The 15523-nt window shown below is 37.3% G+C and overlaps 1 protein-coding gene across 3 annotated transcripts in view; it reads left to right on the top strand.

Moving 5' to 3' along the window:
• TNS3 (tensin 3) overlaps positions 1–15523 on the top strand; it is a 149826-nt gene that overhangs the window by 52793 nt on the left and 81510 nt on the right. For all 3 annotated transcript variants that reach the window (XM_014065299.2, XM_087713157.1, XM_014065300.2), the window contains one exon: positions 525–590. In XM_014065299.2, coding sequence (XP_013920774.2) covers positions 525–590 — 66 coding nt within the window. The remainder of the gene's footprint in view (positions 1–524; positions 591–15523) is intronic.

Below are 15523 nucleotides of genomic sequence, written 5' to 3'. Positions count from 1 at the left end.
CAGGCTACTTCTGCTGCCTGCTGGCTGCCTGCAATTTGGTAGTTCAAATCTCACCAGGCTCAAAGTTGACTCAGCCTTCCCTCCTTCTGAGGTAGGTAAAATGAGAACCCAGATTGTTGGGGGCAATATGCTGACTCTGTAAACTGCTTAGGGAGGGCTGTATAGCACTGTGAAGCAGTATATAAGTCCTGTCGCTATTGTTATTAAGCCAGCTTCTTATGTTCTATTTCTTGTTCAGGCAATAATTCCTGAAAACAATTATTTCCTTTTAAAAGGAATTTTAAAAAAAGGAAATATTGCAGATAAAATAGAGATCCAAATATTGCCAAATTAAATATATTATATAATTTAGTTTTGACTTAAGCTCTTTTCAGTGAAAATGTCATGGATTTTTTAAGTCAGAATGTAGAATTGGGATTTTATTTCATGTCTGATATTCTATTCTGTTCTGCAACTCTGTTTTGTATGTACTTCATAAGATCCCTAATCTTTCAGAACTATTTTCTGCTGTGGTTATTTTATAGATGATCATTTTCCTGAAAATGGAAGAGTTGAATTGGTGTTTTCGAGTTCCCCAGAAAAAAATCCAGGTGAGTAAAATATGATCTAAAATTTACTTCAGCTGCTCTCAATGTCTTAGTCAAAGGAGGGTCATAGAACTACAATTATAAGCTAAGATCAGATTTACTTGCGTCTACATTTTATTTTCCAAGTATAATTTCTTACATTCTGCAAGTTTATCCTATTTCCAGAATTCTGTTCATGCCAGAGATAACATTGGATTCCTGAGCTTTAAAAATATGATATTGCAATCTTGTTCAAACATAAAATTCTAAGGAAACTTTTTAGCCTGGTGAGAGTCCAATGGAAATAGTATAGGAGATGTGAACATTATTTTCTCTGCAAATCACTGTGGAGAAGAGGGGAGAGTTGCTATAACACCATTATTTTCTGTATTATATCTGCTCAGAAACATGCTTGATACTTTTCTTATTCTTGTTGAAAAAGGCAACCTATACCTATATCCAATGAGTTAAAGCGTATTATCTCTCTGTCTACTTTATCTGCTCCTGTTGAGAATTGCTGGTTAAGTCTTATCTGGAAAGATTCTGCATTGAGATAAAACATGGAAAGCCTATTTCTCTATTTTGGGAAAAATAATAGAAGCTGTAGTATAAGTTAAATCACTTTGGATTGGTATGATCTACATATTTTCATGCAACTCATGTTACTTTTCCATATGCAAAGATACAGAATTGTGAATAAATTCAAATTTGGATTGAGCAATTCTATTTCAACTTTTTTATTATACTTTGCATATGTTCACTTCCAGAGATGTGGTATAGCAGTTGGACAGGAAGAAAAGAAGCAAAAGCCCAGGGGTTAATATTCAAAGTAATTTTAGTCTGTTTCCTTGTTAAAATGTAGAATTTGTACAGTGAGAAGTTTAGTTACTATTAAAAATAATCAATTTCTAAGATGCATTCTATGCAGTTTTTCAGTAGCTGATTTGCCATTTTTGATCTGATTTTAGTGTGCAGAAATCAATACTAAGAGGTATATACTGTAACACTTTATGTTAAACAATAAATATGTTTACCGAATATATTTATTCTTTTTTCTAAAATTGTTTCCCTGTAGAAAATTAAGAATGAAGAATTAAAATATATATTTTTTTTGAAGAAGCTCTTTCACGTATAGAAGGCTTGATTTGGGAAATAACTAGAGCATCTGTTGCAGAGGTGGGTTTCTGCGGGTTTGCCCGAGATTGGGCAAATCGGTAGTAGTGGTGATGGGAGGCTCCACCCACCCGCCTGGATGCTTCTGCGCATGTGCAGAAACATCGCATGTGCGCATGAGTGAACCGGTAGTAAAATAAATTGAAACCCACCACTGATCTGTTGGAAGCCACACACACACACACACACACACACACACACACACACACACACACACACCACACACCCTTTTCTCATTCTGTAGAATCATTTTTTCTTATATAAAGACTCATGATGAGCATTAATGTCCTCAGTGAATCAATATTGTTACAATATTTCAGGATATGAATATCTATAAAATGTCCATGGAATAATAATAGACTATAACAGCTCAGATTCTTTCGTTTGCTGGGATTCTTATGCATGTTTCAATCCTGATTGTAAAGGTTAGTGTCCTGAAAGGGGAAAATCATTTTAAATGAAGTGTGACAGTCATTAGTATTAAGAACAGATAGAATCCAACTTAAAAGCAGTTAAAGTCCTGTTTCCCAGTACTAATTGCAGGTTACATGATAAATTCTACTAAAACATTTTTCTCTTTTCAGTAAACGTTTTGAAATTGGTGCATAATTTTAGAGAAGTAGGGAGAGGCTAAAATTATTTGGGGAGCTTTCCTCTGCTTTGTTTTTTTAAATATTTGAATAGTACGAATGAATCAAATATTTAATTATTTCATTGTAGTTAAACAAACAATTTTGCTTGTAGTTTAACATATTTTGTCAATTAGCTAGCTAGCATGCCTTTGCACTAAAGCAGTGTTACCCATATCTGTGAACATCTTCAAGCACTTTAGCTCAACTGTACTGTCCCCAGTAGCATTCCACATGACTGCTATTTTGATTTTATGAAGTGTTTTACTACAATATTTAAGTCTTCCTTAAGAAGGTAAAACTTTTGACAGATTTGGTCAAGATAGAGAAATTAGCATTAGATAGTAAGTATCATGGCTGGATGAATAAAATATAATGACAAATGTCTAATTTATCTCTTAATTTTTATAAGGGCATAGCCTTCTATGTGGAGTTGTTCTTGGGACTTATTTAGAAGCTTTAAACAATGCTGAATGCAATGACTGGGTTGCTTACCACATACATATTATTGCAAGGGAACTGCACTAGTTGCTGGCCTGTTAGAAAGCCAACATAAACTGCTGATGTGCAGAATTCTAAAGTATGCGGAGTTTTAAAGTGACATAAAACTCTGGGAAAGATTCTGCTTCTTCAGTTGTGATTTTCAGGATATAACTTGATGATTACATAGAAACATATTGTTTCTGCAGCATTCCAGGCCCTTGCACTTTAGAGAACTGTTAAACACCCATACAAACACACACTAATTGTTTTTAATTAAAGCAAGCATTGTTACATTCACTCTATCAATATCTATCTTGTACCTAGATTATTTTTATTCAGAAATATTACCGTATTTTTCTGAGTATAAGATGCACCGGAGTATAAGACACACCAAGATTTTGAAAAGGCAAAATAAAATAAAAAGTTTTCTGCAGACCTCCAAAAAATGGCACTTTTTTGCGAAAATGGGCCCATTTTTGTCAAAAAAAAGGCATGCATAGTCTTTAGGAGACTTGTAGAGTGCTCCTGGGGGCTGGGGGTGATGAGCAAAAAATGGCCGTTTTTTTTGTCAAAAAGGGCATGCATCGCATTTAGGAGGCTTATAGAGTGCTCCTGGGGGCTGGGGGGAGGGCAAAAGCGAGCAAAAAATGGCCTGTTTTTTGCTCATTTCTGCTCTCCCCCCAGGAGCACTCTATAAGCCTCCTAAAGGCTATGCATGGCTTCCCCTTTTGGTGAAGAGGGCGGGGTTTTGGGAGGCCAAAAATGCTGTATTCATTGTATAAGACACACTCAGATTTTTACTCTCTTTTTTGAGGGAAAAAGGTACTCAGAAAAACACGGTATTTTACAAGACATTGCATAGTATTTGAAAGAGGTAATTCGCTTGTTAGCTTGACTGAAGTATCCTTCACAAAATGTTAAAGAAGCCAATCCTTTGAAAAGCTTGTGTTTCAAAGTATGTTTGTGGATATTTGCACATACATGTGAAAACATTGACATGATATACCTGTCAACATACATAGATATATGCATGTGCAGACAGCAGGAGACATCCTTTGAAGCGAACCATCCAGGCTTTTCTGTTGCACATACTCCAGAGTTTTGAAGAAGGGTGTTTTGCTCCTGGAAGCACATTTTATAATTTACTTATTGTTCATGTTTTGTACAGCCTTATTATTATTGGTTAATCTTCAATTTGATTCAGTCTAGGATTGGTAAAAATTTAGGATTGCATACAATATTATCTGATGCAACTTTAATTGCGAATAGAGCTTTGAATATTTTCCATTGTGGCTCTTTAGTGCACTCCAAAATTTCTCCCAGGAGTGAGATGGTTAGATAGATATTGAACTCTGGAATAAGAATACATAATATATACTACTGTAATTTGGTGGTGTTTGAAAATGACAACCATGCAAAATTGGGAAAATCTTTACATTTGTCAGAAGCACGTCATTATCTAGCTCACATGTCATATGAGTAATCTTTGCCTGACTGAGGAGTAATCTTTGCTGGCTTGAGATTTTGTTGTATTATTTCCCCCACCCCCCTGCATTTTCTTTCATTTTTTTAAAATTGAATTACCAGTATGTACAATGAGAAGCTAAATTGCTGAAAAGGAGAAGTGAGTAATTCAGGCAAGCTGCTCCATAAATACATCAAAGCAGACTTTTTTAAAAGAAGGAAAGTTGAAACCTTCCAAGTTCCTTTTATCTGTATCATTGTGCATTGTTGTAGGTTAAAAGTAAGCCTAAATTATTGTATTGTAACATTGTTTGTTTATCATCACTGCAAAATAATTATGTATATGTTTCCATTTAAAAAGAGGCCCACTTTAGCATAAGCAATGGAAAAATTATATGGTTAACATTGGTGAGGTTTGAAAACACCCTGCACAGCTAGAAATTGTGGCCATGCATACTGATAACCAAGTCTTTCAAATTCCCTAAGCTTACTTGGGCATTTTAGAATACCATATAATCAACTTCTGGCCGTCAGGAATTTACACAGAACAAACTTCTTTTTGGCCATTTTTCATCACTACTTTTCTTCTTTATTTTGAACTAAAGGACATAGCTGTTGAATTTTTTTATAATACTATCATGAAGAAAAAAAATCAAAGGTGGTTATTTCAACTTCATTTCACTTGAATAAATATTTTTAAAACCATGCATATTTTCCATATGCATGGTTTTGGTAAATCTTGTTTTGAAGCATTGGCTATTTATGTTACTAAAGAAATGTGTGGTTTTAAATATTTATTTAGCTAAAATAAATAGTGTAGAAATTTAGGCAGTGTACAGTTTCTGGTCTATGTTTGGTTCTGTACATTTTGATAGGTCTTGTATGAATTTGATGTTCATGACATTAGGAATTAATTTCTAATACTAGATTTAAGTGTGGATTACATTATTAATTTGTCCGAAAATGTTAATATTTCTATATTTTAAAATAGAAATTTGTATTTAAAAACTTCACATCTGGAACATGAAGTTATTTTTTCTACTGTTAAATAGTATCAATTGTTTGCATATTTGAAGTTTTTATAAGTTGCTCATTCTAAATTATTTTAATATGATATTGTATCTGTCAATATCCATGTTAAATATTAAGTACTAAAATGAAGTACTATTGGATACAAGTAGTCTTAATGTCAACATTCAGCTTGAGTATCCAAATAAAAGTCCAGGATCATTTTCTGACCTGAAAAACTTACTGGTTTATTGAATACATAATATGGGAAGGCTGAAGTAAAACTAACTCTGAGTTTCTCAGACTCCAGTACCTAGTATTAATCAATGGTTTCCCCAGCCCAACCCTGCACTTTAGGTTTCCATGTAGATCAAATAAACAAGTTCCCATATCTTGTCCCACTTGCACACCTGCTAAACTGTCCTTAAAAGTTTCCAGTTTCTCACGAACTTCAGTGGAGCTCTAGAAGTTTTGTTTTATCTAGTTAGCCCTCTCGTAACGTATATATACCTCTATCTATCTATCTATCTATCTATCTATCTATCTATCTATCTATCTATCTATCTATCTATCTATCTATCTATCATCCATCCATCCATTCATCCATTCATCCTCCTGGTATGTATTGGGGACTAAAATTAAATAGTTAAAATATTGAGTCTACCTGACTTGCTCAGGAAATAATTTCCTTGGAGATTTTAAAGCTTCTAAGTTCTTACGATACATCCACATTTCAAATGAGATTTTATTGCCCTCTAAAAATTGCTTCCACATTAGGAGAGCCCATTAGACAGCAATAGCTTCCTTTTCCTACTTTCTCTAAATATCTGAAAGTTTCTGAGAAGTTATGCACATGGTTGTAAATCATCATCCTCATTTTTTTGTAGCCATTCTGTCCCCACTGCGACACGACTAGCATCCATTTGAATTACAAATGGCTTCTCTGGATTTGGTTTTTTTAACAATGGTTCTGTGGTAAAAAGCCTTTTTAGCTTTTTCAAAGGCTGCTTTTTCAAAGACACTTGACATTCCAGTGTCCAACCTAAGGGCTGGCTGGGCTTTGGCTTAGTGCCTTTTCCCATTTTTAATAAATCTGTTATGGACAAAGCAATCTGAACAAAATTGTGGATAAATTGTCGGTAAAAAAATTGCAAATTCCAGAAAACTTTGAAATTGCCTTTTCACTGCTCTTGAACCTGCTTATTTGCCTTTTACATGGTTTCATGACTCCCAAGTTTGAACTGATTCTTATGATTATTGTTTCTTCTGATTATGCCTACATTCTTCAAATGAATAATCTTGACAATTAGTTCAGTTTCCAAAACCAAAAATAATGCTTTCCACATCTTGTAATCAGTTTTGGAAACATTGTCATTTATATTTTTAGCAATATATTAAGAACTGTGAGACTCTGAGTCAAATCCGATGCCCTGGGGAATGGAACATTCATTATCTGCTTATTTCCCTATTCTGCATTCAAAAGTGAGAAAGGAATAATAAAGTCAGTGACGACTGTCTGAATACTTCTGATGCTAATATCCTGCAGAAAATGTTTTATATAAGGACACTTGTTTTTTAAAAATTCAACTTTGAATTCTGGATTTTATGATTCAGGCTTTAAAGTTATTGTTGTAACTTATATCAATCATCTTTATGGTGATCACAGGTATTCGCAGGTATTCAATTTGTCTGATCCATGTGGAAATATTAAGTCACATCTGAATTTTTGAAAAGCATTTTGACTTATAGTGGAATTTCAAGATCCTCACAGACAGCCCTTTTTTCTGATTCAAAATTCAAAGTCAAAAGAAATGTTCTTAGTTATAACCAGGAGGTATAATATTATGTATTTAAAAGAGATTATATTGTATGATTACAAGAATAATGGTTATAATCAGGGTGTATAATACTATGTATATTTAAAAAGGACTTGATACAGTCAGTATACTGTTGTTGCAAAACTGGAAATGTGATGCATAATAAAGGAAAATATATAATTAAAATATTTATAAAAAAGAAACTTTCTTATGCCAAAACTATCTTATTTGCAATAGTTTATATATACTTTATTATCTAAGAATATTTTCAAATTATTTATTTATAGAATTTAGAGGGAAATTTGTAGACTGCGGTGAGATTTGGGACAATTACAGCTAGAAAATATGTTTTGCTTTAGAGTTTGATGAGGCAACTTTACATAACTGAAGTTTATTCATTCTAAAGTTGTAAGGAAAAATCATATTTTTGGGAAATAATATGAAGTAAGTAGTAAAGGGTCTTTAATACAGTAGCTGATACCAAATAAATATCTGTAGCCTGTCCACAAATAGAACATAAACTAGAATGTGGACTGAATAAAAATTTGGTCATAGAATAATAGAATCGGAAGGGACCTTGGAAGTCTTCTAGTCCAGCCCCCTGCTGAAGCAGGATCCCTTATACCATTTCAGACAAATAGCCTTCTAGTCTCTTTGTAAAAGCCTGCAATGATGGAGCACCCACAATTTCTGAAGGCAACCCATTCCACTGGTTTATTGTTCTCACTGTCAAGAAATTTTTCTTTAGTTCCTTGGTTAGTTTCCATCCATTGCTTCTTGTCTTACCTCCTGGTGCTTTGGAAAATAGAAGGACCTCCTCTTCTTTGTGGTAGCCCCTCAAAGGTATGTTAGCTGATTAACAAAAAGTCATATATTTCTTCTGCTTGGTTGGGTGGCCGGTGATATACACCTATGGCAAATTACTCTTTTCCTTTCATATTTATACATATGCTGTCTAGGAATCCCAGACGCATATTTGCTTAATAGTTTTAGGGGAAATATTTTACAAAGATACATCTGTCACTTGCTTAGGCGATTCAAGGCTGAGCTCATGGTTTATCAGGTGAGTTAAACTTCAGAGTGGGCGGTTGGAGGGGAGCACTTCAATTTGTAGCTTGTTAGATTTTTCTTTAGGCTGCTTCAGGTTTTACTTGATTTTATGAAGGTTCAAATTTCATTGAACTTCATTGTACCCTCTGACTCCTCCCTTGTGTTTACATTTCTAACTGAATCCAAAGTTTTATGCTGTTCCAGAAAGAGCAGCTGCTGCAGCAGAAATTAATAAAACAAATTTTCAAGACTTATTTTTGCCCCTTTTATATTTTTTAAAAAGAATATTAAGTTAGTTTAAAATAATCTCCATTTTATTGCCTTTCAAAGTTACAGACAAGACTGCAATAATTTTTTAAAGGTAGGATACTATTTTCTTTAAAGGACGGTGAGAGTGCATGTGTGTGTGATGTTTGAGAAATGTCAGAGATTCTTTGAATTAGATTTGATAAATATTTCCTCCCCCTCTTTGGAAAACTGCCTTTGCTAACCCTATAGTGCACTTGCTTACTTGTTGGATGGCTTTCTAAGTGTACTTTCTAAAATACTTAAAACTGGAAAGGAGATAGCTGTGGAACAGAGACAGGTGGGGTTTACACAAGATCTTTTGACCCTATATTCAAATGTGTAAAAAAAAAACCTGCCTCATGATGAAGTTGAGATAGTATGTATTGTGTAGGAGGAGGAAGCCGTTGTTAATGAGATTATGAGGATATAAAATGTATAACAAACTTTTACCTTTCGGGATGGTGCCAAAATTACTTTTTTCTGATAGGAAGTAAAGGGATTGTTTTTCAATACCACTTTTTAGAGTTCAGTATTTGGGGTTTGGATAGTGTTTGTTGGAAGAAAACAGCTGGGTAATTCTACCATTTTTACAAATGGCAATTTTGTTGGTAAAATTGTACTGTACTTTACAGTTGCATTTACAATGACAGTAATTTTCACAATTTATTTCAAAGATGTTCACAAATAAATTGCTTTAGTAATATCATTTTCCTATTTTACTTTGCCAAAAAGCTTGTATTAGCAATATACACTACTTGCACAAATTTGTTTCATAATTTTAATCTGTGGCCGAATTGTAACATTTTTCATGGGGTCAGCACTTAATTTTCTGCAGCAAAATATTTGTACTCTTCTAATACAGAAGAGGGTTGGGGTGTTCAAACTCTGCCATGTTATGGGCCTCTAAATCAATAAACAAGTTTGTGTAAGGTCCCATGAATAATAGAAGTAATGATCTTGATGGGACTTGTTTCATTAAGTAATTTTGTGGGCCATGTAATAAGTGAGAAGTGATTTTTGAAGGGACAATCATACTTTTAAGTAATCTTCTATTTTATTTCTTAATCTTATCTCTATTTTTAACAAAGATATATTGTCTGCATGATTTGTTTCCAGAACAAATGAGTTGGCTGAGCTTCATAGCTATACTGAAGAGTTTTTCCAGTGATAGAAATATTTGTTAATCCAAAGGCTATGTAGCGTACATATTTTTTCTTAAGCTTACTTTAATCAAAGGTAGAGGTATGATGGCTCAGTGGCTAAAAATGCTGGAGAAGTCTCATGAAGAAGCAAACATGCTCTGGTGTTTGAATTCTAGCACCATGTGATGGGGTAAACTTCCATCACTTGCCTCAGCTTTTGCCAGCCTAATAATTTGAAAGCATGTTATATACAAGTAGATCGTGACCCGACAAAAGCGCACACGACAAAAGCGCGCCGACAAAACCGCATCGCTAAAACCGTGACGTCATCACCGCAACATCATCACCGCGGCGACAACAGCGCGGTGACAGAAGGGCGCTTTAGAACAGCGCGCTGACAGAAAGCCGATTTAAGTTAAGGTAAGGGTTAGGGTTAGGGTTATGTTTAGGGTTAGCGTTATGTTTAGGGTTATGTTTAGAATTAGGGTTAGGTTTAGGGTTAGGGTTAGCTTTTGAATGCTAGTAAAAGCATTTTGCTGAGCGCTTTGGAAGGCGCGGATTTGCCCTCCCCGGTAATGTCAGCGCGCTAGGGTCGCATTTTGCTTAGTGCTTCGGACGGCGTGGATTTGCCCTCCGCGGTTATGTCGGCGCGGAAAAGGGCTTCGTGGTTTTGTCGGTGAACCCAAGTAGATAAATAAGTACCCTTTGGTGGGAAAAATAATGGTGCTTCATGTAGAAGTACAAACCCAACTGGTGCTGGATCTCCCCAAAAGTGAAGTGACATCAATGGAGGGAAGAATGCTGTGAATGATGCTGCAGAATGCCATGAGCCATTCTAAGTGCAAAGCAATTTGTTCCCTGTGGTGTACTTCTGGATAGTACATGAGCATGAACCAATGGACTAGCAATCTTACTAGGCAGCCAAACAGCTACTTTGTATTAATACTGTAGCCTCCTGGGTAATGTACCACCTCCATAACTTATGTTAAATAACTTATCAAATGTACTAATAAATTTGGTATCTGCTGTTATTCTGTAATAAATGTCCCAGCTTCTTCCAGCCTAGCAGTTCTAAAGCATGTAAAAATGCAAGTAGAAAAAATAGGAACCACCTTAGTTGGGAAGGTAACAGTGCTCTGTGCGCCTTTGGCGTTGAGTCATGCCAGAGACCACGGAGAGTCTTTGGATAGCGCTGGCTAAGTAACAGTTCCTGCATATTTAGCTTCTGGGCAAAATCTGTTAAGAAAACTACTCATTCTTCTTGCATAAGTTGGCTATTGCCATCTTCTCTTCCCTACCCCCATCTGCTTTTTTTTTTCTTTTCCCCACTATTAGAGCAGCAATTAAAGACTTTAGACCAGTGGTCTCCAACTTGGCAACTTTAAGACTTGTGGACTTCAACTCCCAGAGTTCCTCAGCCAGCAAAGCTGGCTGAAGAACTCTGGGAATTGAAGTCCACAGGTCTTAAAGTTGCCGAGGTTGGAGACCACTGCTTTAGACTACCAATGATACTGGTAGCACTTCTGTAATTTTGGCAGTGACACTGAAATAATATTTGAAATGAAACAACCCTTTATTTAGTTATTTTGGGTCTCTGCTGCTAGATATACAAGATTTCCCAAAATGTCCAGTTTCAAATTAGCATTTTGAATGATCCAATAGAATAGCAGTAGGATGTGGCATGGATCTTTCCATGAGGAAGATCTGCATTTCAAAAAGGTGAAAAATACATAAAATAAAAATAAATAAATTATGGCATGAATTTCTCATTCCAGTCTTTTTTTATGAATGAGTGATGCTGACACAAAAGCAGAAGAGGAAGAATCAGAAAAGAAAGTGAGGACATTGGGAGAAAGAAAGATAATATTGAGATTGAACCCATTTTGCACGAATGCCAGATTTTCTGTGGATAATCCCAAAAGATGGATTATTTCAGTATATATCCATGTGGTTTTACATATATGTCATTTGATAGTATATGGCATTGTACAATAATACATGATAACAGTGATGCAGTATTATTAAATATGCCACAGGACTATTTCCTATTCTAATTATTTTAAGGTCTGTTGGATTGTTAAATAACATGGGTTGTATGTATTAAGTGAACGGTTTCAGAAAGAATAGGAGCAAATGCCTGGATGTTATTTATGCAAAGATCTGCAAAAGCCCCTTGGACATTAGAATGGAGTATATTAACCTTCTAGCTTTCATAAACCACTTTAGGATGAATTCAAAATATCTGTCCTGCGCTCTGTTTTACTAAGAAAACAAATTGAATTGTTGTTTATTTCATAATGGAAGTGGCAAATTTGGTGAGACATCTTCGCTTGCTTGCAAGGGCAGTGTATACTGCTTAGACATTGTGTTGCATGTTCAGATTTCTAGTACTTGTATTATGTGTTTGCCAGTGTTGCTGCCAGGAGCATGAAGGTCTGGTATGTGTTTGCTTACTGCACAGAAGGGGATCTGTGAACATGATTACTTCACTAAGGCAAGCAAGGACTTGACAAAACAGCTATTCATGATTCCTTATTTTGGTTTTGTATGTGCTAAAAAAAAATTCTGGCATGGATTCATTTAAAGACATTCCATTTAACCTGCCTCACAATATTATGTAAAATGAGATAAGCCATATTCAAAGCCTTTGCCTCTCTGAACAAGAAATAAATGTCAAAATTGTCCAAAGTACCCAGTGGTGGATTTCAATTTTTTTAGAACCTATTCTGTAGGTGTGGCCTGTTTTGTGGGAGTGGCAGTCATGTGACCGGGTGGGCGTGGTCAACTTGGAAAATGTGAAACTCATTTAATGATGCTCTTTCTTAGCAACCAAAATTTTGGGCTCAATTGTGGTCATAAGTTCTCTTTCTTTTTCTTTCTTTCTTTCTTTCTTTCTTTCTTTCTTTCTTTCTTTCTTTCTTTCTTTCTTTCTTTCTTTCTTTCATCCCTCTCTCCCACTTTCTTTTTCTTTCTTTTCTTCCTTTCTTTCTCTTTCTCTCTCTTTCTCTTTCTGTCTCTGTCTGTCGGTCTGTCTCTGTGGCTCTTTGTCTCTCCCTCCCTCCCTCCCTCCCTCTCTGTCTCTCTCTGTCATTCTCTCTGTGTGTCTGTCTGTGTATATCTGTCTGTCTATCTGTCTGTCTGTCTCTCTCCTCCCTCCCTCCATCTGTCACTTTGTGTGTATCTGTTTCTCACTCACTCTCTCTGTATGTGTCTCTCTATCTTTCTGTCTCGGTCTCTCTACCTCTCTATCTCTCTGTGTGTCTCTCTGTCTCTCTCCCCTCCCTTCCTCTCTCTCTGTCACTCTGTGTGTGTATGTGTGTGTGTGTGTGTGTGTGTCTGTCTGTCTGTCTCTCTCTTACTCACTCACTCAGTCACTCACTCACTCAATCACTCATTCTGTATGTCTCTCTCTCTCTCTCTCTCTCTTTGTCTGTCTGTCTGTCTCTCCCTCTCTTCCTCCCTCCCCCACTCTCTCTCTCTCTCTCTCTCTCTCTGTGTGTGTCTATCTGTCTCTTTCTGATTCCCTCCCTCCCTCTCTGTGCCACTCTCTGTCTCTGTCTCTATCTGTCTGTCTGTCTGTCTCTCTCTCACACACACAAACATACTGTGATCACCTTGTTGAGTGTTCCAATCACATTGGAAACACTCAACAAGTGGCTTGCATTTATCGTTTGCATTCTGCAGTCATAGGACCAAAATATATGGTTAAAAGTACCTGGCAGCGGCGTTTTTCCAGGGACAGGTCCTCTTCAGAAGGACGAGGTCCCGCTGGTCACTCTCACGTTCCTCATCTTCCGGCTGCAGCTCCACGCTGTGGAAAACATAGGTACATGCATGCTCCGCATAATTACAGCTGGAGCAGGACCAAAGCCCCTCTCCCAACTGGCCCTTCCTCCCTTGGAGGGCTTTGGAGGGAAGCTTCTGCAGAAGCTCAGGCGAGTGAGAACAAGTTCCCACCATTACGAAGTTTCTGAGGCTTTAATTGTACAGGCTGTGCATGCACACCTATGTTTTCCATGGCGTGGAGCCTCGGCGAGGCTCTGTGCGGCCAGCGATGACTCTGGACCCATCCAGGAAGATGAAGAATGTGAGGGGACCCCTCCTTCTGCAGATGGGCTCTGGACCAGTGGACAATGTTCTCTCTAAGCTGCATGGCTGCATGGCCACACATGTGGAAAGTAAACACTGTGCAGCAGTTTCCAACTGCCGCGCAGTGTCATTTGCCAGACATGGACTACAGTCTGCAAAGCGGCCACACAATCGCAATTGAAAACCCCTCCAGCTTAATAGGAGTCTTGAGGTGCAGCAGGGTAGCAAAGTGACTGGGTTGAGGACTTGAGGTGGCTCAGGCTTCCTGTAGCAACTATTTAGAGGAAACATTGCCCACAGCTGCCTTTGCACAAGTTTAAGAGGGCTAAATTTGCCTCATTGGGTGGGGGGAGAGATTGTCCAAAACTCGCTGAAAGAAAGTTCCGTGTCTTTCTAACCCACATGATTAATTCAGCCTCTGAGATAAACATATTGTGTGAAAGCAGCCAGCTTCCCTTCCTCTCCAGCATCCATGCCTCAATTAACACATAAAAGCCCCCATGGGGTGCGGGCTGGTCACAAACCAGGAACAAGCCAACTAAGCCGAGCGTGGGTTGCTCCACAGTTGCTCCCCAACGAGGTAGAAAGCGATGGCAGGAGGCTCATTGCCGCCGTTTCTCTCGAGGCTACCCACCTGAGGCTCGCATTGGCAAATCAAGGGCAGTGCGGCAGCGATCCTAAACTCCCACCTAGAGCGCGGGTGCCACAGAATCCAAATGCAGGAAGCAGGGTCTGCTCATTCTCTCTTTCAAAGAAAGCCTTCCTTGTTCTACCTCTCCTGGCTGCAATCTCAGCTATCTTTGAGTCTCCAGCTGGTCAAGTGACATCACGTGATATTTGATAACTCATTGGGATTATATGCAGAATTGTCTCCCAGAGTTCAGTAGTACTAGGTTACTGAAACCACCTGTATAGAGAGGAACAAATTGCCACATTTTTTTTAAACAATCAGCAAGCATTGTTGAACAGACAGGCAATAAATCCTTGAGTTTATAAATTAATGATGGAAGAAAACTGTTAGATGTGAATGAGACTTTATGCATGGGGATTTTAATCATTTTACTCATTTAAAATAGCAAATTGCATTAAAATGAAGTATATCAAGTGAAATTCATTAAAATGAAGTATATCAAACATTTACTATTTTAATATTACCAGTATTAAGTGCCATTTATATATTCATTTCAAAGCTCTTTTTTATTTAATCCAAAATGAATTTGAAAAGATAATTGTAGTGAGTTTGCTTTTGAACAAATATTTCTAAATTTATTCGTTTTCAATTTTATTAGTTTTAAAATTTTATTAGTTTGATTTGATATAACACTGATTTTGTCATTGTCTTGGGTGACATCTGTGAAAAAAAATCAGGTGCTTAGGCATAAAAATGTGCTGCTCAAACACTATACTTTTCCGCCACACTGAAAAAAAATTAGAGGGAACATTGCCAGTGGAGCCTGGTCCTTCTGAAGAGGACCTGTCCCCGAAGAGGGAAGATGTGGTGGCATCGGTCTTGGGATGTTCTGCGGAGACCCCCAGGGAGATGGCTTTAACCAGGTGGCTGTCAGAGAGAAGAGGGCAGCGCACGCCTGTGGGTTGCCCTCTTCTCTCTGACAGCCATCTTATTTCCAGTGGAGGGGGTGAGGAATGCATGCGTTTTCCTCCCTCTGCATGGATTTCCCACCCCCACAAAGGAGCAACCACCTAGCAGCTGCTGCATTCCACCTCCCTGTTGCCTCCAGTTCTGCACAACCTCCCCACCAATTCACTGACCTCAGAACACTCTACAGATGCAGCCACATCTGGGCAAGTGCTGC

Source organism: Thamnophis sirtalis, unplaced genomic scaffold, assembly GCF_051295495.1.
Source record: "Thamnophis sirtalis isolate CommonGarterSnake01/CBP01778 unplaced genomic scaffold, rThaSir2_p1.2 scaffold_4, whole genome shotgun sequence".
Classification (NCBI taxonomy): domain Eukaryota; kingdom Metazoa; phylum Chordata; class Lepidosauria; order Squamata; family Natricidae; genus Thamnophis; species Thamnophis sirtalis.
The sequence above is the reverse complement of the archived record's forward strand: the minus strand, read 5'-3'. Positions and strand labels throughout refer to the sequence as shown.